This window comes from Stenella coeruleoalba, assembly GCF_951394435.1.
Source record: "Stenella coeruleoalba genome assembly, chromosome: 17".
In the NCBI taxonomy this organism is placed as follows: Eukaryota; Metazoa; Chordata; class Mammalia; order Artiodactyla; family Delphinidae; genus Stenella; species Stenella coeruleoalba.
In genome coordinates this window covers 67,480,676-67,506,037 of record NC_137163.1, presented here as the reverse complement: position 1 = coordinate 67,506,037, position 25,362 = coordinate 67,480,676, and the positions used below count along the sequence as shown (strand labels likewise).

Sequence of the window (25,362 nt, the reverse complement as noted above, 5' to 3'; positions counted from 1 at the left end):
TAATTGTGCTCTAGCCATTATTCATTGAAATTGTATAAATCATCATTGATATTTATTTTGGATGCCAATTTGCTGTTTTATTTTACGGAAAATAATTCCCAAGGATTTTATAGGCACATCTGTTTCCCATTAAATTCAATAGTAACGTTTACATTCTCCTTACCATGGAGTGTTTTAGTTTGGGTGCTTTTGGTTGCAAGCAAAAGACACCTGTTACTCAAAGGGACATGAAGGTACTTTGATTCCCATAGCAGGGACTTCTATGGGCAAAGAAGCCCTTCCCCCAGAGCCTGCCAGCCATTCTGCCCGCGCTGTTTTACCTGCAGTCCGCTGTCCTTAGTTGGGTGGGACAACGACCATGCTTGGGTTCAGTTACTCAGGTTTGTCCTGAGAGCCGGGACTAGGTTCCCGGTTCCCAGAATTGTGTGGGAGGGGAGAGGATGTCCAGACAGAATGGGTGCTCTGCCAGCCAGGGGGTGGGGGGGTGGGAAGGACAGCTCTCCACCGACGTTTTCAACTTGGAGAGAAAATACTCCACTCCCATAGAAGTTTTTAAAAACTTGCTTCACTATTGCACTTACACATTTATTTACAGATGCTGTTCTCAAACATTGAAGATATCCTTGCAGTACATAAAGAATTCTTAAAAGTCGTGGAGGAATGTTTACATCCAGAACCTAATGCTCAGCAAGAAGTGGGAACCTGCTTTCTTCACTTCGTAGGATCAATTTCTGTTTATTTTAAAAGCTTTTCCCCCTAAAATTTCCAGTTTCACTTCTGGCACAGTAGTATGTGGGAATTCAGCATTAGAAGCAAAATCTGACACCAAAAGTTTGGGGTCTTTTAAGGCCAATGAAATCTTCCACTTAGAGCCAGAAAAGGGGAGAGGGCCTCACATCATCCATTTTATTCAGCGAAGAATAAACAGGCTTTTCTTTTTCCGAACGAGTTAGTTTTTTGCATCCTCTGTAGCTTTGAATTCTAATGAATATTCAGGCTGTTTCATAATGAATGGATTTTTATGTTTCCCTCAAACATAGAGCATTTCTCTTTTGAGGCAGAAAATCCTTACTTTTACAATGCTGCGATGAGCCTTTTATTAGTCAAAACATTCCCTTGTTAATCGACTTGTGACTAACCTGGAGGTGAACAGACCTGGTCCCTCTAGGTACACATATGCCTGCATCTGAATTTTTCTCAGAGGCTTGTACTGAACAGTGCCGAAGGAGAACAAGCCAGTACTTGGTTATTTCAAATTATATGTCGTGCTTGTATGATCATTTTCATCCCTTTGCACATGATAGCTGAAATTATTTGTGCAATCGATTTGCAAGGTACAAAGCCACCGGTACAGTGAAAATCGTTTTCAGAACTAAAGGGCATTCATACTGACAAAGGAAAAATAATGCTGCTATTTCTACCACTCTGCTGATGCTAATTTTCAGAATACCAATTTGAATCCATTTACTTATCAAAATGCTATGCAATTAGTGTTTTATTTAAAAATGTATAGGAGTATTTTGTCATATAAATCAATTTTCATTTATTTTTGATTTCCAGTCTTTTATAAAGTAATGATATGGAGTTTCTAGATCTATATTTCTGTATGTGGTGAGCAGACTCTGTAAATGTTATTTTTAGAATCAGAAAATAGTCCATAAAAATAATTATATCAAAGGGAGAGACTCCTTGGGTATAGGAAGATCAAGGTTTCGTTGGGCAAAACTATAAACCACGTGTGTTGTAGCCACTTAATCCAGACTGTTCCCTTTCATGAAAGAATGCACATCTCCCGCCAGCTGGAGTAGTTGCTATCTCAGTGCCGGGCTGCACATGGGAATCTTGCACCCTGACATCCATTTCCTCAGTAACACACTATGAATCTGTCAGCCATGAATTTAGTTAAACTGTTTCTGAAGTTTGTTTTCTTCTGGTTTATCCCATCTCTTGAAATAAGTAATTCAATACATTTTCTACTGGCTGTATAAAATAGCACTCAGTGTTTCTAAATACACGTCTTTGAAATTTTAGAGGACGCACTTCTGTTCCACTATTCAGTCACTACATTTTCTGTGTCTGCCTCTTTCACTGGGATATATTTACTGGGATATTTGATAGATATTGATCATAGATACTTGGAGAAAATCTTACAGAAGGAAGGGAGCTTTAGGGATCAAGATGGTGTGAAATTTCTCCTTTTATGAAAGAATCCCTTCTGTAGGATCTGTGAAGGTTGTTGATCTTGTTTTTACTTGATCACTTTTAGTTACAGCTCTAATTGTTAGAAAATCTCTATATTAATCCTGAATCTGCCTATCACTGCCCATCATGCCCCTTGCAATTTCCACCCAGTGGTCCTAGTATTGTGTTTTGGAGCTACAAAGAGTTGTAAATCCTTTACAATAAATAGGACAGCTATTTGAAGTAGCTACCATTCCTTTTATATACGAACAAATCTCTGTCTCTGAGATGACCTCTCAGATGGAATATCTTCAGGGTCTGTCATTATCTCAGTCGCTTGTTGCTGACTATTCTCCACTTTGTCAGTGTCCTTCTTAAACACAACTGTCCAGCTTGGTGCATGTGACCTGCAGGGTACTATGTCCTATTGCTCTATGATCTGGCACTTGCCCTCCACCAAAAATACTTTCTTCCCTCTCCCTGCTAGGGAATCATGGATTTATGTCTCTGTATCTTGCCCACATATGACATCTTTTTTAAAGCTGTGTCTGAATCCTCCCAGCAAAGCTAAGTACTCTCTTCTCTGTAATCTGCTACCGCGTCGTTCATTTAATTTTTATTGCATACCACATATTGGATTGTAATTAATAGAAGTCTATCTCCTTTCCTAGACCATTCTTCATAGATCAGGGAAAATAAATTAAACATACTTATATATACACATAGTATAGCTCTTGAAACATAGTAAACACTTAATAAAGTTTGTTCATAAAATCACACTTAATATTTCAAAATGGCTAATAAAATAACTAACTTATTCTTACTTGAATTCACAGAAAGACAAGTTTCGTATCTACGACGAATATTGTAGTAATCACGAGAAGGCACAGAAATTGCTTTTTGAACTTAACAAAATAAGAACAATCCGGACATTTCTTTTGGTAAGTATATATTTACATATCACTGTATGCTGTTATTTGTTGATAGCCCCACTGAGAGCCAAGGAATAGCATCCGTGTGGTGTAAAAAGTGCTTGTATGACATCTGTTTTTAACATATCCCTGCTAGGAAGCTAGAGAGTCATTTGAGAAATGTAAGAAGTGAGACTGTAAATCAACTATATTTCTCTCTATATATGCTCTTAAAATCACACACACACACACACACACACACACACACACACACACACACACACAAATGAAATGAACGAAATGAAAAGAAGTGAGAGTTGGGAGAAGCTTGTTTATGGGGAAACACTGTCATGCCCTCTCCTGGTTGATTATGAGTTGTGAAACCGCAGGTTCTTAGTGAGCGAAGACATTTATGCCAGAGTTCACAGTTGCTTTTATATCCCTCAGCTCCCTAGAGCTTCATTTACTTCTGCTAAGAGAGCTCTAAGTAGGGCAGTGACAGGAAGGAAATGCATCATGGGGATGGTAGAAAAGAATTTTCAAGATTGACTTTTCTCCTACATACATTCCATATTCAGTGTTCGTAAAAAGCGCAAGAATCTGTATTTAATTTCTTCAGGATCGTACAAATAAACGCATAGCGTAGCAGTTTCTTGGACATTGTAATTGCCAGTGAGAACCACACTGTAAATAGAATTCAGTGATATTTAACGAATTGTGGAGTGGAACAGACATCTCCATGATCCAGTTTTAGAGCCTGGATCAGCTCATTTAAAATGAAAAATAAAATGCCCATTTACAGCTCTTTTCCACTCGCACCATTAGCTCCAGGCAATCATTGATCTGCTTTCCATCTCTATAGGTTTGCCTTTGTTGGAGATTTCATGTAAATGGATTTGTACAATATAATCTTTTGATGCCTGGCTTCTTTTACTGAGTAAAATGATTGTGAGGTTCATCCTTGTTGTAGCATGTATCCACATTCTATTCACTTTTATTGCTGAATAATATTCCATTGTATTTTGTTTATCCATTTGCCGGTTTATGAACATTGGGTCAACAATTGACTATGATAATGATGGACCTTGAAGATCCTACATATGAGATGTCATTTCAGAGAGAGAGATTTCTTAGTGAAGTCAGGAAATGTCAAGTTTGGGCAATTCTGAAGAATGCTGTTATGAATATTCATGTACACGTCTGTGTGTGGACATACATTTTCATTCTCTTGGGTAAATACTAAGAGTAGAATTGCTGGATCAGAGTAAGTTTATGTTTAGTTTTTTTTTTTTTTGTAATTGCTCTAGGGACTACAATATGCATCTTAACTTAGGAAGTTTATTTCCCTCAGGTTGGTTATTGTTTTTTGTTGGTTTGTTTTCAGGAACTTGCCTGGATTTAATTTGAGAATCTGTGTCTTTTGTATATGCAGCTGCTGCTATGTCTGCTCAGTTTCTGTTTTATAACTTAGCCTTTCTTTTTAGGGGTCACTCCTCTGACTGGTTAACTTAGTGGTCAGCTGGGGATTTGAAAGAGGTGATCGAACATCATAACCCGTATGATTTGTGGGTCTGTGTGTGAGTGTCGCGGGTGACACATTCACAGATCAGGCAGTTTTCAAGTCAGATCTGGGTTTTTTTCTCCTGGGGCCATCTCAGGTCCTCTCTGCACGTGCATAGTCTGACGTTTGCCCCGGACTGCAATCTCAGGCTAGCAGAAATGTGAACGCTCCCCATTTTTCTTGGGCAGTGTGCTAATTTTATTGACAACACTCCTGGGTGTGGGATTTTTGCCCCCTGCAGTCCCCTCTGGTAGCAGGTTTGCAGGGCCAGGGCTACTGTGACAGGGCTACCATGCAGGATGAGCTGAGGATGGCCCTGGGGCTGGGGGCATGTAGGGGCAGGATGGGAGGAGCCCAGGCAAGAATGCCACCAACTCCCCTGTTCGTACCTGAAGTTCAGCAGTTTTTCATGAATAAACATTCCTCAGTTTGTTGTTTGACTTCGGTTGATCACCAGAGCCCTTAAATTGTTGTTTTTTTAAAATTTTGCTCAGTATAACAGTTGTTTTGGAGAAGAGAATTTACTCATCTCTTCTCTCTGCCATGGCCAGAGGAAGTTCCTGTGCCCCTGGACCAACGGGGCTCTCGTTGAACTATCAGAACTTTGCTGTCTTACTGAGGGCACTCTGTTCTCAGCGGAGCTGGCTCTCCACTAAATAAATGTCACAATTCCAGAGTGCTGGTTTTTACAAGATCCTACAGCATAGTCTGGTAGGAAGACCCTGGCTTTTATAGTTCTTGCCTTGGCACTAAGTGGCCACTAATTACCTGGATGACTTGAGGAAATTCATTACATGTCTGATGTCATTTTCCATACTCATAAAATGGGGATAATAACAATGACCCTTTGAAAAACATTAAGGATTTACATATTTGGGGTGATGATATTATATTTTTGGTTACTTGCATATACTGTCACCTGAGTAAGTTTTTAGGATCAGTGGAATCTCTAGCAGCTTATTTAGGGAACATTCTGTCTGTCTACATAAGGAGAAAGCTGGCTCTCATAAGCCAGTCTAATAAGGACCTACTGTCTAGCACAGGGAACTCTACTCAATACTCTGTAATGACCTATACGGGAAAAGAATCTACAAAAGGGTGGATACATGTATATGTATAACTGATTCACTTTGCTGTACGGCAGAAACTAACACAACATTGTAAATTAACTATACTCCAGTAAAAGTGAAAGAAATAAAGTGGCTGTTATGAAGAGAGTTTGTAATCTATACAGTACTAATAGACAAGGAAATAAAAGTGGGTTAGACAGTCATGTGTTCCGCAGGGTGCTTCAGCCCAGGGCTAGAAAGAGGGGGTGGCCACATTTATAAGGGGTGCTCACTCATACGGGGACACTGAAACATCACTGGAAATAGAACGGGATGTAGATCGTTGTGTTACATAGGGTTCCTCTGGGGACAGTACCACACAGGTGGAAAGAGTATTTTGATGACCTGATTGCAGTAGGGGTTGAAACCCCCAAAGAGCATGTTTGAATGAGACACAAATCTTTGCTGCTGTGTCTTCTAAGGTTTCTGGTGAAGTGAAAGTCATGGTGCTGGTTTTGCCGAGTTGGTTGAACAAATTGGAGCTGAACTCAGTTGCTCAGGGCAGTGGGGGGCTGGTCTGCTTGCATCACTCTTCCTTTTGCTTCCTTTCCCACTCAGCACTCGGTCTCTCCTCTCAAGGAATGTAGGACAGTATTTCAAAAAATAGTGGTATAAAGGTTATAAATTATCAGTATGATGTTTGAAGAGCTCTTTTCTTCCTTAGTCAAATATTTATTATCAGCTTCCTCTGTGCCAGTCACCCTGATAGGCACTGCAGAAACAGGTTTTGACATAAGTCTCCAGTCTGTTATTTTAGGGAATTCCCTGGCGGTCCAGTAGTCAGGGCTTGGAGCTTTCACTGCCGAGGGCCCGGGTTCGATCCTGGTCAGAGAACTAAGATCCCACAAACCGCGTGGCGTGGCCAAAGAAAAAAAAATCTGTTTTTTAATTAAAAAATTGTTTTTAACATCTTTATTTGAATTTTTTTTTGCATTGCTGCTTAAACCACAGAATAAAGACCTGGTGTTTCAGAGGATCAAGCCTGTATTTATCAGAGTCGATTCCCTTGACTATTACTTTCAGTAAATGGAAGCTGCTTCTATTTCATCTCACTGTGATTGCTGATTTTGAGTTTTCTCCTTCCGTCTTGGCTCTGTAGAGATCATATCTGACATCCTTCCCTGAGACTGCCTGGCCAGTGTCATTGGTGAGGTATTATAGCTTGAAGTGACTTAGAGATCACTGGATTAAAACAGGCCAGTTGTACAGAGAGGAAAATTAGAATTTTGAAATCCGTCCAAGTTGCATCACTGGCCAGTGGCAGAGCATGGGTAGAACCCAGTTGTCCTCAGTCCTGATCTTCTGCAACACCACATGACCTCCCCCTATAAGCGGGATGTATGTACATATGTGTACATCTATTTATTCATCCGTCAGTACATTCTTTCATCAGTACATCCATCCATCCATTCATCCATCTATCCATTAATTCATTCCTCCATCTCTATCTCTTTTTCCTCAGACCATACTCAGGTGAATATATGTGAATTCATTTTCAAGAGAAAGATTCAAAACACATTTTGGTCGGTAACTAATCTGAAAGGCAAAAGTATTTCCTTTTTCTCCTGTAAACTTTCTTTGTGACTGAATGTGCTTTTCTCAGAGAGAGAAGCTATATAGAGACATGCTTTCACAGGTTTTCAGCAGAAAAGTTTATGATAGAAGAAAGTTTCACCACCTCAGGCTTAAAAATGTACATAATTGTCTTTATTTCCACCCCAGAACTGCATGCTACTTGGAGGACGGAAGAACACAGATGTCCCCCTGGAAGGATACTTAGTAACACCAATACAAAGAATATGCAAGTACCCTCTCCTTTTGAAGGTACTTTATGTGTTTACTTCATTGTTGCATTTCCCTTGTACCTGCATATTTTTGCTGATGATCTTTAAAAAATTTTTCTTTTAAATAGTGTGACATTCCGAAGAAAAGGCAACTATAGTTATTGGGAAAAATAGCTATTTTGTCAGTAATTTATATAGAGAGTGGGAAGCAAATGTCCTTGGAAAACACTTTTAGTGCTCTTTGCAAAAAATATGCTTGTTTGAGTTTCCTTCAGTGTAAATGCATTCGTTTCAAGATAGGTCCCATTAAGTACATTATGACCAGTTTATATAGCGCTTTGTCTACAGGGTTCCTTATCTTAAGTAAATTTGCTGTTGGTATATTTTTTTTTCATTTCCCCAAACATTGGTGACTTCTTGATACTCATGAAGTTAAGGCCAAGTTACATAATTTCAGAGCCTGGTTTTTAAATCATTATTACAGGGAATGGTGTGGGTCACATGGGATAATAAATGATAGAAAGTGGAAAGACAGTGCTAAGACAACACTGCCTCTGGAAAACAGGAAATGCCTTACGGTCGTAGGTCCATCGCCTCATTACAATGACCAAAAGTTTTATTATGAGAAACATATTATAATATACTAATTACTGCTCATACTGCAAGGGTCTATGAATAGATTAGAACAGCAGTTCTGGAAAGGATGTTTTTTGGAAATGTAGAATCTGACAGTTTGGGGTGGTGGTTGAACATTTGAGTTCTGAGTTCAAATCCTATGCATTCTGCTTACTAGCTGCGTGACTGAGCTCGTCATCTAACCTCTTAAAGTCATGGGCTTTATTTATGAAACAGAAAAGATGATGATGGCATGATGAAATTATAACATATATCTAAAAGAATGTATATATGTATGCATATGTATATCTCTGTGTATACATGTGTATGCATATACATAAAGGAGTACCTCATAATTAATTGAGGTGTTTTATACGCATCATTTAGCATAGTATGTACTCCATAAGTGTTAACCATTATTACTCATGTATATTTGATTCTTTTAATATATTAATATATTAACTACTTCTTAGCTTCTAAATTTAAAAAAACCTCAGAAATGTTATGGACATACTAACTGGTGTTCTTACTGATTTACTTTTTGAGAACTAAATGTTATGAATTTGAACTAAAATGCATTTTTTCACTACAGGTTCTGTCAGTTGCATAAATTAGGTCTCAGTGAAAATTTACTTTGGAAAGAATTTCTTCTTATTAAAAAACAAGTTAAAGTTGCTTGGTTAGCTAATGTAGAGAGAAGCTGGCACAGGGATGTCCAGGTCTGCAGAGCTTTGGCGTGGGAAGATTGGTGTAAATGTGACTCCCTTCTTTCTGGGAGTCCCTTCAGACCTCTGACTTGGTAACTCAGATTGCATGCGTTCTCATCACTCCAGTTATTCCTAGCCCTGATTTTGGAATCCCGAGGGTTTGTTTGTTTTAAGAGTCAGAAGGATAGTGATATTAAGAGAAATATATCAAGTTAAGTGGTTGTTCTAAATCAACTCCTTTCTGGTGAAGGATGACCTCAGGTGACCTCACAGATAGGAACATGGACATATCCTTGCTTAGGAAGAAAGAGGTTGATTCAGAGCATCTTCAAGAAGTGGAGGAATGACATCTTTTCCCTTTTTCTGGAAGATTATCTTCACAAAGAAACAGGAGAAAACTACTTGTGTAGTAGATATATTGGTGTTGATGGTTTTCTTTGTTGTACCATTGACTGAAAAATTGAGCTGGTATTCTGGGATGATCTGCAATGGTTTTATTTATTCAGAGAAGAACATTAGGGGATTAGGCTGTGTGTTAAAGAAAAGATACGTTGGTCTTATTTGTGGAACTTGGAATTATTGGGTTGGCCAATCAGCACAAGGTTCATAGCAAGGAACGGACAGATTATTACTAGTCATTTCTCCTGCTGTCTCACATTATCTAAATTCATGTCTCAACTCCAGAGATACCCACCGGGCACATAGACTGCAGGCTGCCTTCGCCACTTCACGTAATTTACAAATAATTCTACACTTGAGAGTCTCTGCAGAAGCCTACGTATCTCCTTTATGGATTTGTGATCCAGCGTAACTATTTAAGCCTGCTCTTGGGAGTGATGTAATGTGCATTCTATTGGTGTTAGTTTTATAGAGTGTGAATATTTTGAATGCAGGGTCAAAGTTTATGGCAGAAATTTCAACAATAACAGACATCAAGAGAGTATAACAACTGCATATTTTCCCACTGTATGTTAAGAATTGAGAAAATTCTTTTAAAGACTTGCCTCAGGATTTCTGTAATTGTTTTAATTACATGATGATAGCAACTGTAGTAAAGAAACAAATGACTAATTAAAAAGTAACGTGGTCACAACTGTCTAGACAGTGGGTGAAAATGTTTAATTTTGTGCTTCTAAACAAGACCTTTTATAAGATTAAAGATTATTCTAGTTCTGATATCCTAAATGGAAAAAAAATAAAAAGAAAATAAAAGCAAAAAGAAAGCTGTTGAAGGGTGTATGGAAGTTCATTCATTGCAGAGAATGAACCTGAGTTGTTGGCAAACACAGCATAAATTCCTCCTTTAATGATGGAGTATTGTGGAATTTATAAATTGTTTATTTTACTAGAGTATAAGACTATTTTAAAAATTTGCTTTATTTATGACATTTTTATAGTTTCTCAAAAAATATTAGAAAATAAGGAACTTAAATTGTTTTTGAAATTACAGGACATATTCATTTAAATATTAACTATTCTTTTAAAGGCTCTAGGAAAATGAAATCAACATATAAAGATGTCCTCCTTTTGGAGCAAAGCTCAAACTTATAAAAAATTGCATGCAGTAGGTGAGGTATTTGACAACTCCAAAGGAGATGCCTAATTTAGTTTTTTGAAAAAACATCATTTTGAGGGAAACATTAAAGTGAATGCAAAGTGTGCCAGGGGGTAACGCTTATTCATTGATTCAGCCTTTTTGTTTTTGATCTTAATTTGGTGGAGTTTGTGATGTCACTTCTGAAATTGGCTCTCACGGACTTTGCGGTTTTCATTTCCTGGTCAGTCTGAACCTGCTGTCCCAGAAAGCTGAAGATCAAAGGGCGGTTTGTTTTTTGTGTATAAACAGGAGTTGCTGAAGCGAACTCCAAGGAAACACAGTGACTATGCAGCAGTGATGGAAGCCCTCCAAGCCATGAAAGCCGTCTGTTCCAACATCAACGAGGCCAAGAGACAGATGGAGAAGCTGGAAGTTTTAGAGGAGTGGCAGTCTCACATTGAAGGCTGGGAGGTACAGTCACTGTACTCAACAATTGAGCTTAAAATAGTTTTGTTATGTCTTCTGCTGTGCGTAGAGTTACTGGCATTGGATGGAACCATAAATGGTCGTTTTCCTAGGTAATGCTAGAGGGCTCTAACTATTTCCGAAAAGTGCTGTCATTATTCTTTTTAAATATCTTTAAAGGGGCAGTTAATTGACTTAACTTCAACCTGAAAGCTTTACGATAGAGCCAATCAAAACTGTGTGTGTTATAAGCTTAAATAGTTCAGTATTTGTGCATCATGACAAATCTTTCTCCTGTCTTAACTTTGGTCAGTAATACATAATCGTAGCCTGAGTCCTGGAGAGAGTAAAGAAGGGGAGTAAGGCTCCAAACCTGTGCTGTGATATCATTATTTTCAGACTCTAAGTTAGGTATTTGATGATGAATTTCATTTTAAGTCCACTTCATCTCTCTAAATTTGAACTTCTTCATTTCTAACATGAAGGAACTGGCCATGACATGATTTTTAAGGTCCATTCAAGATGAAAAATTTTATGGTTTCATGATTCGCTAAAGAAAGATTTTTTTAAATGACAAAAAAGCAAATGAAGAGTGATATTCAGAATCTGTAATATGTTTTCAGCTATGGTAATTTTGTATCCCAGTTATTTCATGGAGTTGGAGCCCTATCTTACTTTAGCACTACGTAAAGAATAAACTAAAATTCTTTCTTTAAATTGACTTAATTTAGATGATCAAGAGCTTTCAACTAGGATAATTTCTTATGGTTATAAAGTAAGCAATTAAGATAATATTTTTAAAGTGTAAAGAAGATTTAAAATGTCCAACCAAATATTGTATCACACAAATCAAGGGGATTGCTTTTATCTTTAGGGCTGTATAATTGACTGATACATTTCTTATCTTCAGTGTTGGTTTCCATTTAGATATAACCTTACATCCATTCAGATTTGCAAAGAAACCTCAAACATTGACCCCAGGGAATGCTCCTATTTATCCATTCTTTGCCATTAATCTTTTAAAATGCTAACTGACTTAGTTTCTTCCTCATCTATATTCTTTCATTTCAAGTGTTCAGGGTGACCCCTTATTTCAGCATGAATGCTACTTATTTCAATCAATTAAAATGGTTGTGTGTTTTACAGTTGATTCATGATGATAATTCCTTTCCTGGGGGCAGTTGTCCTGCTGGGCTGAGAAAAATAGATGAAAGTTTGCTTTTGCCATTCTGTTGTCACTCAAACATCAGAAGAAGAACCAAACTTGTTTTAAATTGCAGGATTTGTCAGTGACTTCTGCCAGGCCTTTGACCAAAATAAAACTCTTTTAGGTTCTCTAGGGAAATGGAATCTGTCATAATTTTGTTTCCTCCTCATGTATCAGTGTATCTTAAAAATTGAGTCTCCTTTAGAAATGGGAGAATCCTTAAAAAGTGTTGCTATTTCTTCCACTGTTCATGGCCAGTTACTCAAAGGAAGAGTGCTCTGTGGTCCATACTATGTCATTTGTAGCCTATAGCGGTGGGTGCTTCAACCTCACCAGCCTTGGTAGGTTTACAGCACTTGGAGTGGGAGAGAAAAATGGAGCCTGGGGACAAAGGAGACCGGTGAGAGGAAATCTGATGTGACCACAGTTCCAGTGGGCACAGGGGAGATAAAATGAAGGTCAGGTTCCAAAAAGAGAGGCAACACAGATTCTACTTGAGTAGGATTTGAAAATGAGTGCATAAGACACAGCCATACAGTGACTTGGGAGTTTTGGGACTTTGAGGGGATGCAGCTTGGAGCAGGGTCCAGCCAGTTGATTGGAAACTTGTGATAAGAACCTGATTTCACATCTCAGTCCACCACCTTGGAGAGATGGGGGAAAGCTGTTATAGTACTCAGGCCTGGTCCCTTCTGGGAAGTTTAGGAGGATCTGCTATCTGGTAAGACTCCAGAAGCACACGAATCAAAGGGAGGGATGCGGCCATGTAGGATGAATTCAGGCCCTGGAAGGGAGTGGGAATGGTTAGGGCTTTCTGTGAATCGCTAACAGGGATTAGTGCTCAGCTTACAGGCAGCTTTATGTATGTTCAGAGTGACTCTCGTGAGGTTAAGACAAGGCCAAGACAAATGTCTGATGGCATGACAGTCACAGAACAGAGAGTTCCTTCAAGAGTTTTGGAGGTGAGCAGCCTTGAGCGAATGTTGGGTAACAGCTCTCTAACTCCTTCCAGGAGCACCTGCGGACCTTTTAGGACTATCTTAGAGTTGACACTCTTGCTCCAGTAACTAAAATTCTCTTGAATGGGGATCTGAGTCTGATACACCATGACTTTGCATTATTTCCACTTTCGGTGGATGATTATTTCAAGTATGTCACTTAATTATCTAGGGTCTTATTTCCCCATTCATCAAATGAAGGGGAGTAAAATCTCTCCGGTAACTTGCCTCTCTGGTATTTTGTGCTGCTAAATTATCATTACATTCCTTTTATATTGAATTTAAGTAAACAAGCAATTGAAATTTATTGTTCTTAAATCATATGATATAATGAAAAAAGCCTGGCTTTTGTGCAGGTTTGGTGTCCAGTCTGGAACCCTTAGTATGGGGATGAAGCACCAGATCTCTTCGACGTACAGTTTGGGTTATTACAGGGGTCAATGAAATAAATGAAAGTGCTTTGAACACTGTAAAACGCTCTGCAGATAACAGGTAGTATTTTAAAGCTGTGGTTCAGCCGTTAGATTTTACCCTTGAGAAATCCCCTCTATCTGTCTAATTTATGCACCTAACTACTGAAAAGGTTATGTTACTTAAGGTTATATGGTCCCAAGCAACAGAAACTAAAAGGAAAGTTAATTTAAAAGATATTGAGTAGCTCATGGAATCAATAGAAAAGCTACCCTCTCAGACTCGAAAGGGTATCTAGGCAGTTGAAGCTCTTTGGTGGTCTTATCAGTGCCCTAGCTAAGACGAATAGGCGCTAGTCATTTTCTCCATCCTTATATTACTGCATTCAGGATCAAAATCCGAGATTCCACCAATCTTGCATGGGTAAATTTGCTCAGGGGAGGGCAGGGGCCCTTGATTGTCCATCAGCCAATTTCCTTTTGGGGAAAGGCTGATCCTCCATTGTAGGCAATCCTGGTGAGTCTCTTTGAAAAGTTTGCTGAAGTATTGGGTTGGCCAAAGGGTTCATTCGGGTTTCCCCATAAGGTGTTACGGAAAAAGCCGCACTAACTTTTTGGCCAACCCAGTACTATAATCCCCACTACACAGCTTTTTAAAATGAGGGCTGTATAACTTAACCAAGTTCTTACAACTAACAGAGAGCAGAGTTTAATTTGAAAATACGCAGACTGATTCTAAAGTTTCTATTCCTCATCACCGTGTGATATTCTATCCACTCAGGTACAAGTTTAGCACATTCTTTACATGAAGTTGGTTTTGCTGCTTGCCCTTTAAAAAGTGAGTTGATAGTAGAAATTAGGCTTGCGGTCAGCGTTTACATAGTGACTGTACCGCAGAAGATCTGTAGTTTACATGGTCATATTTGAAGTTCTGCTTTTGATTAGTATTATGTATTATATCTCAGTCATATATCTTATCCAACATTTAAAACATTCCACCACATATTCTACTGAAGGTGATTGTAGGGCGGTGATCCGTGTTCTTGGAAAGAAGTTTGTTAGCTGTTTAATCAGAGTGACTGATTCATTTCTTAGAACAGGACCATGCTCATTCTTAGTCTGCTTTTGGGTTGATCGATAGTATTGTCATGATAACTAATTCTTTGGCGTCATGCTGAACGTTGATAAGGGAGTATCCGTAAACATTATGTCATTTAGTTCTTCAGCATTATGTCCTTGATAGGCCTGTTTGGAACTGATCTCTCAAATCTGGAAAAAAATCGCAATAAAAGAGTGGGAATTACTAATAGATGAAGGTGTTGGAAGACATAAGATCAGGATAATTTTTGTGTTTTAGGAAGTAAAAAGAGACAGAATTGAAATTTGACACCTCTTGATTACCTTTTTACGTGGAGAAATACAGTGCTACAAGACCATTTTAAAATCACCTCTTGTTGGTTTTGGAATCTCTTTGCTGCTTACATTTAATTCAGTTTGTGTCTGACAGTGTATTGACCTCAAAGTAATGTTCTCTTGTTATTTTATGAGTGTGAGTCTTCCGTAGGTTGTGATGAGACCTGATTCTTTCTGTCCTCTCTACAAGGTGATATGGTAGATACAAATTTGTCTACTACCTTGAGGTTGAATTGATTTATACATGGCCCTTGTTATTTAAGGATAAGTGGTTTAGGAAGACAACCATTGAGAGTGAATCCACTTAGAAAGGAGACCAAAATTTTATAAAAAGTGGGAGAGGAGGAAAGTTTGATTGGGACTTTATCTTGGTAAAATGAAAACGTATATTATTAGTTTGTTTTAGCTAATCTAATATGTAACAGAATTTAGGTTTTTATTTCAGTTAATAATTTGAATCTCAAAAAGAGTGAATCAAATGCTTAGTCTTTTTTGGGGTGGGTGGGGACATATATTTTATGACAAGACTCTGATGAAACAATATGATATTCTTCATTTCATGTTTGACTTTCCTAGTATTTTAAAAAGATTTTTTTGAAAGAATATTCAAATGCTTCATTAATTTTCTCAAGAGACTCCTCTGGTATTGAAACTGTTCTCTTATGAAACACCTATCTCCTTGTCATTCTGGTCATTTTTCTTTTCCTGCATCATGAATGGGTCTAGCTCTGAGAGACCTTCATCTGCCAATGCCTTGTATATGAGTGGGGAAGTTCCAAGGCCTGTCATCTTCTACCTTTTCCAAGATTATGGTTTCTCTCTGCAGTCAGTCTGTGTTTTTCTGATACTGACATTCAGCATTTAGTTGCCCAGATGAGTGAGATAGACCCTGGTGTGAAGCAGGGAGAGCTGATACTGGGGTCAGATAATTAATGAGCAGTTTCATTTGACAGTGATTTTTGCCACCTCATAGCTGTAAGACATCCGTCATGAACCCTTATGCAACTTACATTAAGAGAACTTGTTGACATAAAAAAGATGTACCCTTTCCAACAGTCTAGATACGGTTTAGCAATATTAGTTTTATTGGGTTTATTGAGAGGAGGGGATTTGTTCTGTTATTACAGTCCATCCTAAATCATGATTGCAATGTTTGAAGAAACCTTGGAAATTAGAAAAAAGCCATAAAATAAACATACGTGCTTCTGATTGTCTTTTTTGGCTATTATCATCTTCTGAAGGCTTGCTGTGGCATCTAATGTGTCCCCTTATGAAATTCATCGTGCTTCCACCTTACATTCTGTGATGATGCTTTGAAATTCATTTTTCATGTATGCTGACCGTATAATTGGCAGCCCATCATATACCTCAAATTATAGATTCAAAAATCATTCAACTTCTTAAATTAGACTCTGAATTGTTATTCTTTTCTTGCTGGATCTCGTAACACGAGACACACACAAAAAGAAGTGGACCTTGGTGAGGCGTGTTGCCCACATGGACGCCTCTGGGTCCCAGTGTGTGTGTCTGAAGTCACTGCCATCCATTCGATTGCTCTCTTAACCATATTGGGAAGTGATATTTAAGTGGTGTCCTTCATAAGTTTGACAAGGAAAATTACTGGAAAATGATTGAAACCTGAAACCACAGCATGGAATGAACTGTATGAATAAATGTTTAATAATAACCATACATAATCATAAACACACACAGCCATCATCCCTGATATTCATCACTGTTAATTCATGCCAACTCTCATTTTATTAATGTTAAATTATAGCTGTGATCACACAGCATTTAATTCTGTGTTTACATATCTGTTTCTCCACTAGTATATGTGTTTCTTGGGAGCAGGGGTCGTGTCTCATGTTATGGGTCCGCAGCATCTAGGACAGTGTCTGGTAATTGAATGCAGATATAATTACCTCGTAGTTATGTATTACTTGTCATTGTCTTTTCACTATGTTTTTGGCGCCTTTGGTTCATGGCAATGATTCTGATGTGGTTCTGTTCAGAGTCCAATATTTGTTTCATTATCCCGCTGCTTTGAAGTTCTCTAATCCTCTCGAGCATCCTGTTCTTGTTTATGGTTCACAAATGTACCATGCAAGGTTTTTCAGTTTTTTGTGTTAAAGTTGAACACCCTGCAAGTGTTTGAAATTCAGTCTTTGTAAAGTCTTTGTAAACTTCTGTAGTACAGGTCCTGTTTCCTCTGTCTAATGGTGGGTTTCCCTTACTACATTTCACCCTTCGCACTGCTGGGCAGTGGTGACGGAGGAGGAATAAATAGGTTTGCACAGCTTGGGGTAGAAAGAGAGAAGCTTTTGGAATGAGAGGATCCTGGTGGGTACATCTCCCACCACTGGTCACAGTTATTTATTTATGATTACTTCTTACCTTGACCTACCAGTTAACCTTCCTTTCCTGGTCTAATAAAAGCAGTCAGGATTAGAACCATGCAGGTAGTTTCCTAGTTGGAGTTTTGCTGTATTTAATTCTACATATGTAATTCATCACAAGCAAACAGTCTCTGATTTTTACATGGTAAATGTAGCTTTCTAAAGGGAAATACAAATTAAAAATGATAAATCATATTGATGATAAAAGTATATTATTTTGGCTCTTTCAAAAATCTATTACGTACATTTTATATATAAATTTTTATTGAGGTATAGTTGACATACAATTTTATGTTACTTTCTGGTGTAGGACATAGTGATTTGACATTTGTATGCATTGTGAAATGATCACTACAATAAGTTTAGTTACAATCTGTCACCATACAAAGTTAATACAATATTATAGACTGTATTCCCATGTAGTACAGTACATCCCCATAACTTATTTATTTTATAACTGCACGTTTGTACTTCTTGATCCGCTTCCCCCATTTCATCCCCCTCCGTGACCACCCTCCCCTCTGGCACCCACCATCTGTTCTCTGTATTTGTGAGTCTGGGTTTTGTTTTATTTTGTATGTTTGTTTGTTTTATTCTTTAGATTCCACATATAAGTGAAATCTTCGGCATTTGTCTTTCTCCCTCTGACTTACTTCGCTTAGTATAATAGCCCCCAACATCCATTCATGTTGTCGCAAATGGCAAGATTTCATTCTTTTTTATGGCTGAGTAGTATTCTATTCTATATACATATACCATCTCTTCTTTATCCTTTCATCCGTTAATGGAAATTTAGGTTGTTTCCATATCTTGGCTACTGGATATAAGGCTGCAATGAACATAGGGGTTCCTAAATCTTTTCTGAATTAGTGGTTTTGTTTTCTTGGGTTAGGTACCTAGTAGTGGAATTGCTGGATCATACAGTGGACCTATTTGTAATTTTTTGAAGGACCTCCATACTGTTTTGTTTTTTATAGTGGCTACACCAATTTACATTTCCACCAACAGTGTACAAGGGTTCCTTTTTCTCTACATCCTTGCCAACACTTGTTATTTCTTGTCTTTTTGTTAATACTCCTAGTCCTGATAGGTGTAAGGTGATATCTAAATAGAGAGCCCAGAAATAAGCCCACAGATAGATGGTCAGTTAATTTATGACAAAGGAGGCAGGAATATATAATGGGGGAAAGGACAATCTTTTCAACAAATGATGTTGGGAAAACTGGACCATTATCTTATGTGACATATAAAAATTTACTCAAGATGTATTAAAAACTTGAATGTAAGACCTGAAAACATAAAGCTCCTGGAAGAAAACTTAGGCAGTAAGCTCCTTGACATCATTCTTAGTGATATTCTTTTTTGGATCTGACTCCAAAGCAAGGGAAACAAAAGCAATAAAAACAAATGGGAGTTATCAAACTAAAAAGCTTCTCCACAGTGAAGGAAACCATCTACAAAATGCAAAGGCAACCTACTGAATGGGAGAAGATATTTGCAAGTCATATACCCCATAAAGGGTTAATATCCACAATATATAAAGAACTCATACAATTCAATAACAACAAAAAATCTGATTAAAAATGGGCAGAGGATCTGAATAGACGTTTTTCCAAAGAAGAAATATAGATGGCCAACAGACACATAACAAGATGCTCACTAATCATCAGGGAAATGCAAATCAAAACCGCAATGAGATACCACCTTATTTTAGTTATTTTTTAAGGAATTGCTAAAAGACAGCAGGACTCTAAATCATATGGGTAAAAATATTATTTAAAAATATCTTCATTAAATATGTACAGATACACATTACATTATATGTAATGGCTTTAGGGTAGTTCAAAATTAATGATTTACACAAAGCCCTCTTATTTTTTAAAAACAGTTCTTTCACACCTTCCCTCTCAAATGTTGGTTTGATGATATATCACTACACTGTTAAAATAGCTTATTTTCTTGGGCACTTTTTTCTTCATGATCACAATTTTTTCACAATACCATAATCTGCTGCCTCTGACATCTACAAAGTGACCCATGAAACAGTCTACAAAGCTAATTTAATAAAATAAACACGCTTTTTAAAATTTTAGAACTAGGAGTGGCCGACTTGCTGGAGATTTATATTAGGAGAGAATGTTTAACACATTGCCTGGCACCTTGTAGAAATATTAAAAACCTGACTTTAGTATTCCTCTAGATCACAGTGTTTATTATATATGGTTGCTCAATGACTAAATTTGTATTGGCCCAAGAATAGATATCTAGATTTAAAACTTAGCATCCATTTTCAAAATGAAGATAAAATACTAACCAGGTAAAATAACATTATACAGATTTTAATGAATATTCGGTGATGATGAAATGTACCATGGGTGTAACTGTGATCTGTAACATATGATAAACATCTTTTCTGTCCTGGGCTCTGGGAAGCAGCTGGGACAACCTGGCAGGGCCCTGTGCTCACCTTCATCTCCATGTTAGCAGGGTTGCTATACTGTGCACTTGAGCACCTGAGCTCAGGCTTCCAAAGCAGTGTTGCTTCAAGTGTTGACAGAGTACGACAATGTATCAGAATCTACTGGAATGGTCTGGGACCTACCCCAGATGTACTCAGTTTCCATCTGTGAGGATAGTGCCAGGGAACCTAAAAGTTTTTAACAGTCCCGTCAGGTGTGTCTTCCGGACTCTGAAATTTGAGCACCATTGTCTTGGAGGCTTTGCTGTCTTCCAGTAATCTGCCCAGCTTGTTTTATTGCTTTCACATTTTTGGTTTTCTAGCTAATTTGTCTGACATGCTCATTTTGATAGACTCTAGTGCTCTTGACCGTTTCCTAGCAGTCTGATGTTTGTAATCATTCAATTTCAGTCATTCAATTTCAATTTTGTAGCTTCGCTTCTTTATCCCTAACCCCAGAAACTCTCTTGCCATTTCTAGATAATGAAAACAAATTGCACGTAATTTTCCAAATATCATAAACCTCATGCATTTCACAGACAAAGCTGTGAGTTTTTGTTTTTTTCCACTACAGAGAAAGGTAGATTATATCATGTAAGTGAGGGAGAAATATGACACCACATTAGTCAAAAACAGACATTTATTAAGTGTCTGCTTGCAGATAGGATGAATTTGAAGTGAGAGGCATATCGTGATTACATGAGAGACTATATCTACACTTGGCCAAATTTTCTTCAATATTTATAATAATGTATCTACCTGTGTTTCAAAACTTTTTAATGATTTTTAGTCACCATTGTCCTGGAAATAATACACAGATTAAATCATGGTAAAATCAAAGACACAGTGGACATTCTTTTACAATGAGGTTTTTAGACAAATCTGTATGTTTTGACACAGAGTTTTTTAAGTACGTAAGCATTTCCCTAGGAATTCATGAAGATATTTCATGTGATGATAGTAGATTACTATGGTAGAAGATAGTAAAGGTGATACTGTATTAATTGTTGAAGTCTGCTGTTAAATATTAAAGACACATCACCTCAGTAATAGAAACGTCTCAGTAGGATTTAGTAGAGTGTGTGTTACGTGTGTATTGTAAGATATACTTTGTATATTTGTGGCAATATGGGCTTGATGTCCTTACTCCATAAAATTACATTAATTGATAATTAAGCAGATGCTTTGAGTTGCTTAAGAAAAGAAGTGTTTACCTCAGAGAGGTCAGTTAATCTTATTCTGAGGTTTTTTTTTTTTTTTTTGCGGTACGCGGGCCTCTCACTGTTGTAGCCTCTCCCATTGCGGAGCACAGGCTCCGGACGCGCAGGCTCAGCGGCCATGGCTCACAGGCCCAGCAGCTCCGTGGCATGTGGGATCTTCCCGGACCGGGGCACGAACCCGCGTCCCCTGCATCGGCAGGCGGACTCTCAACCACTGCGCCACCAGGGAAGTCCTTATTCTGAGTTTTGATCAGGAGCTAGGAGTTGGGAACTTATGGTGATGCCTTCAATATAATGTATCTGTATATTAGTGAGAGTTTTGAGAGCTTGCTGTGATATCAATCTGGATTAAATGAATCAAAAGTCAAGCTATTCAAGTATAGGCTAGAGGAAAGAGACCTGGGAGCACTTTGACTAGAGGGGCACTTTGAATCAGTTGTAGGATGGGATTGCCATAAATATGCTAATATAACCTTATGCTAAATTAATATTATGTATTGTAGGGGACTGGAGAAATAATAGTATCACTGCTATATTCTTCATTTGCCAGCTCACATCCAAATGATTGTATTCACTTCTGGAGGTGTTCATGTTAAGGGAAACTCTGACAAACTGGAGAAGGTCCAGAGGAGATCTAGCAGGATCTTCCAGGTTTCTGAAATCAAGCCATATGGTCAAAAGGCAACGGTGTTACAGAGCCTGGAAGGCAGAAGGAAGCATGTTAGCTATGTTCAGATATTGGTCGGCCTTTCACGAAGAGGATGTCCACCCACTCCTAGGAGGAAAAATAGTCAGCGAGTGAAAATCATGGTAGATTTTGGCTCTGCAGTAAGAAAAACCTTTCTGATAATTAGACTAAATAAAGAAATGGACTATCTTATGAAGGAAGGAGCTTAATTTTACTGGAAGTATCCAGATACAAGCTGGAAGGCCTTTTTTTGTCAAGGCAGGAGTCGGTGTTCTCTGAGGCAACAAGATGTGTCCACCCTCAGTAACCTGAGAAATAACATTGTCTTTAATGAATTAAACCATAAAATCAACATAGAGTGAAACACAGCAGGGATCAGAAATAAAGGAAGGAAACTTGCAGAATCAGACCACCTTCAATGTTAGTAATCATAATTGTAATAGCCTTTATTGAGTCCTTTGTATGCGTTAGGCATGTGCCGGGAGTTTTGCATGTATTGCTGTATTAATTTTCACTCTGACTGTATACATTAAGCCTGATTATCCCTTTTCTACAGTGGTTTGAAGGCATATGAACATAGCTACAGAATCAAAGGAGCCAATGAGATGTTTGAATTGTTGGCATTGAAAGTAGAGAAAAGAGAGAAAGGTCTAGGAGGGAGAGGCACACAGAGAGACAGATAGACTTTGGACAGTCTTGTCCAGGTGGTAGATAGAGTCTCCTAGCCCAGTGCTTACAGAAGCTCCCCTTAAATCCACCTCGCCAAGATTCTTTCTGTTGATGTTTGGCTTTCCAAATGGGTTAAGTTTACAAAGGGAGATTGTTTTAGCCATACTCATGGGACCATTCAGTGTGTATGTCGGTTATCATCAAGAATAATATATCCGCTTTCTATTTTACACATTGGTCCCCATGAGTTCTTCTTGGACAATATCTCCCTGGAGGCTGTATATGAGGATGGAATAAATTGCCTCTAGTCATTATAGTTTGCTCAAATTCACATTAAATTCTCATTATATTTATTAACAAAGATAATAACCACAAACAAGTCAGAAAATGTATTGTTAGTAATTCTTTCATTTAGGAATACATCTATAAATAAATACCTACATATTTAATTTGGGAAACTTACTTGGAAGACTGGTTAATATGAAAATTAACCTAATATTGGCAGTAACCCTTTATAATGTAATGAATTATTTTCCTGCCTTGGCACTCATGGGTTGCTGTATGGAATAGTCTAAGGTGAAGTGTTTTGTACCTTTTGTAAAATTGCTACAAATAAAGCCACTTTTCATAAGGTTGTGTAGGTCCCTTGTGCAAGAATCAATATGGTTTCCTTTTTTTTTTAATATTTTTTACATTTTTAATACTATTGTATCTTAATTTTTTTCTAAGAGAGGATGGTATTCACTATAAATTAGAAATCATTGCCACTGAAACTGGGATTTATATTGATATTTGATGACATTTTTTGCTTAATTATCACATGACACGGTATATGAAATAGTGTAAATTTTTCACAGATCTCCATTTCTATTTCTATGTCTACCCTTTTGACAAAAGGAAAGAAGAGAGGGAAGTATTTAAAATTTAAAATGTGTTTGTAATGTAGAGACTCAGATTAACACAGATTAACACTTCCCTTTCGGGAAGTTTCTTATTATAGTTATATGAGTTATCTTTTAAAAAAAAATTATTTTTAATTAAAAAAGGAATTTTATTGACCTATAGCTGCTTTACAATGCTGTGTCAGTCTCTGCTGTACAGCAACGTGACTCAGTTACGCACATGTAGACAGTCTTTTTTTATATTCTTTGCCATTATGGTTTATCACAGGATGTTGAGTATAGGTCCCTGTGCTGTATAGTAGGACCTTGTTGTTTATCCATTCTAAATGTAATAGTTTGCATCTTCCAACCCCAAACATGAGTTATCCTTTTAATTTAAATTTTTATAATTGATCAGAACAACTATACCTATTGTTATGGTGAAAATATGAAATTAACATTAATGTTCTGAGTTTAAAATATCAAAAATTAAAATTAATGCATTAAGTTTAAAAAGAATCAGAAATTTGTTCCCGGATTTAAAGAGACCGGACATGTTTATATTTAAAACAGAAGTATTCTTGAAGAGCACACTTAACAGGTCTCTACTGAAAACTTCCTTGTTTTTGGTCCAACTCAGTGACTCAGGGCATTAGTTATGCTAGTCTAGGTTGTAGAAAAGAATAGACTACAACATTTATAATGGCTCAAAATAGGTGTTTTTGACCAGCTCACACAACAACCCAATGTGTGTGTTCTGCTCAGTGGGCAGTTTTCCTTTTTTTAAAATAAATTTATTTATTTATTTATTTAATTTATTTATTTTTGGCTGCGTTGGGTCTTTTTTTACTGCGCGTGGGCTTTCTCTAGTTGCGGTGAGTGGGGGCTACTCTTCGTTGTGGTGCACAGGCTTCTCACTGCAGTGGCTTCTCTTGTTGCAGAGTATGGGCTCTATGCGGTGGCTTCTCTTGTTGCGGAGCACAGACTCTAGGCCTGCGGGCTTCAGTAGTTGTGGCTCACAGGCTCTAGAGCGCAGGCTCAGTAGTTGTGATGCACAGGTTTAGTTGCTCCGTGGCATGTGGGATCTTCCTGGACCAGGGCTTGAACCCATGTCCCCTGCATTGGCAGGTAGATTCTTAACCACTGCGCCACCAGGGAAGTCCCAGTTTTCCTTTTTTGATACTTCAGGGACCCAGGCTCCTTCCCTCTTGTGGTTCCTTTCAACTTCCAATGGTAAGCACTTGTATTAAGCATCAGTTTTGTCACTAATCATATGACCTTGTGGGCACTCAATAAAGGTTTATTTAATGAATGAGTTTGCCATGCAACTATTAATAACTGTGGCAAGAGGTCCTATGGAATGTTGTTCTCTTTACATAGATTTTTTTTCTTTTTATTTCTTTTTTTCTCTTCCTCTCCATCCTAGAAGTGGATACAGATGGCCCTCCATATTGCGGGTTCTGCATCTGAAGATTTAGCCAACTTCAGATTGAAAATACTCAGGAAAAATAATTCCAGAAAGTTTCAAAAACAAAACTTGCACCAGCAACTATTGGATAGCATTTACGTTGTATTTGTAACTATCTACATAGCATTAACATTGTATTCGGTCTTAGAAGTAATCTTGAGATTATTTACAGTATACAGGAAGAGGGTCATAGGTTATATACAAATACGACACCATTTTACTTAAGCGACTGGAGCACCCTCAGAATTTGGTATCTTCAGGGGTCTTGGAAGTGATCCCCCATGGATACAAAGGGATGACTGTATATAAATTGAGACCTGCTAAACATTTAGACAATTTCATGTACTTTGCTATCTGTTTATGGAGCTCTTTTTCCAGACCAGGGAAAGAAAGGAGGAGGATGAAAGGAATATTAGGGACATTAATGTTATGAGTTAGTTTGAAATCATCTCCTTTTTAGAGAACAAAGGTGAAATGTGTCATGTATGCTGTGTATGCATACATATATAAAACAGCTAAAAGGAGACATAGAATCTCTTAAGAGTAGCTGTATTTAGTGATACTGACCAGGAGGAGACTGGGAGGGAAGGATACCTACGTTCAGTGTATAAATATTTATACTATTTGAACTTTTATCCTGTCCATATATTGCATCTTAAAATAAAAACAAACCACTTTTAA

At 37.7% G+C, this 25,362-nt stretch overlaps 1 protein-coding gene across 8 annotated transcripts in view; it reads left to right on the top strand.

Moving 5' to 3' along the window:
* Positions 1 to 25,362, top strand: part of PREX2 (phosphatidylinositol-3,4,5-trisphosphate dependent Rac exchange factor 2) — a 359,933-nt gene that overhangs the window by 78,110 nt on the left and 256,461 nt on the right. For 7 of the 8 annotated variants that reach the window (XR_013824731.1, XR_013824732.1, XM_079902440.1 and 4 more), the window contains exons 3-6: positions 596 to 718; positions 3,018 to 3,122; positions 7,485 to 7,586; positions 10,715 to 10,876. Coding sequence is in view for 5 of the 8 variants with exons in the window: in XM_079902440.1 (XP_079758566.1) it covers positions 596 to 718; positions 3,018 to 3,122; positions 7,485 to 7,586; positions 10,715 to 10,876 (492 nt within the window). In the remaining 3 variants the exon portion in view is untranslated. Of the gene's footprint in view, positions 1 to 595; positions 719 to 3,017; positions 3,123 to 7,484; positions 7,587 to 10,714; positions 10,877 to 25,362 lie in introns of those variants that run through there. The other variant, XM_079902443.1, reaches the window with a different exon arrangement.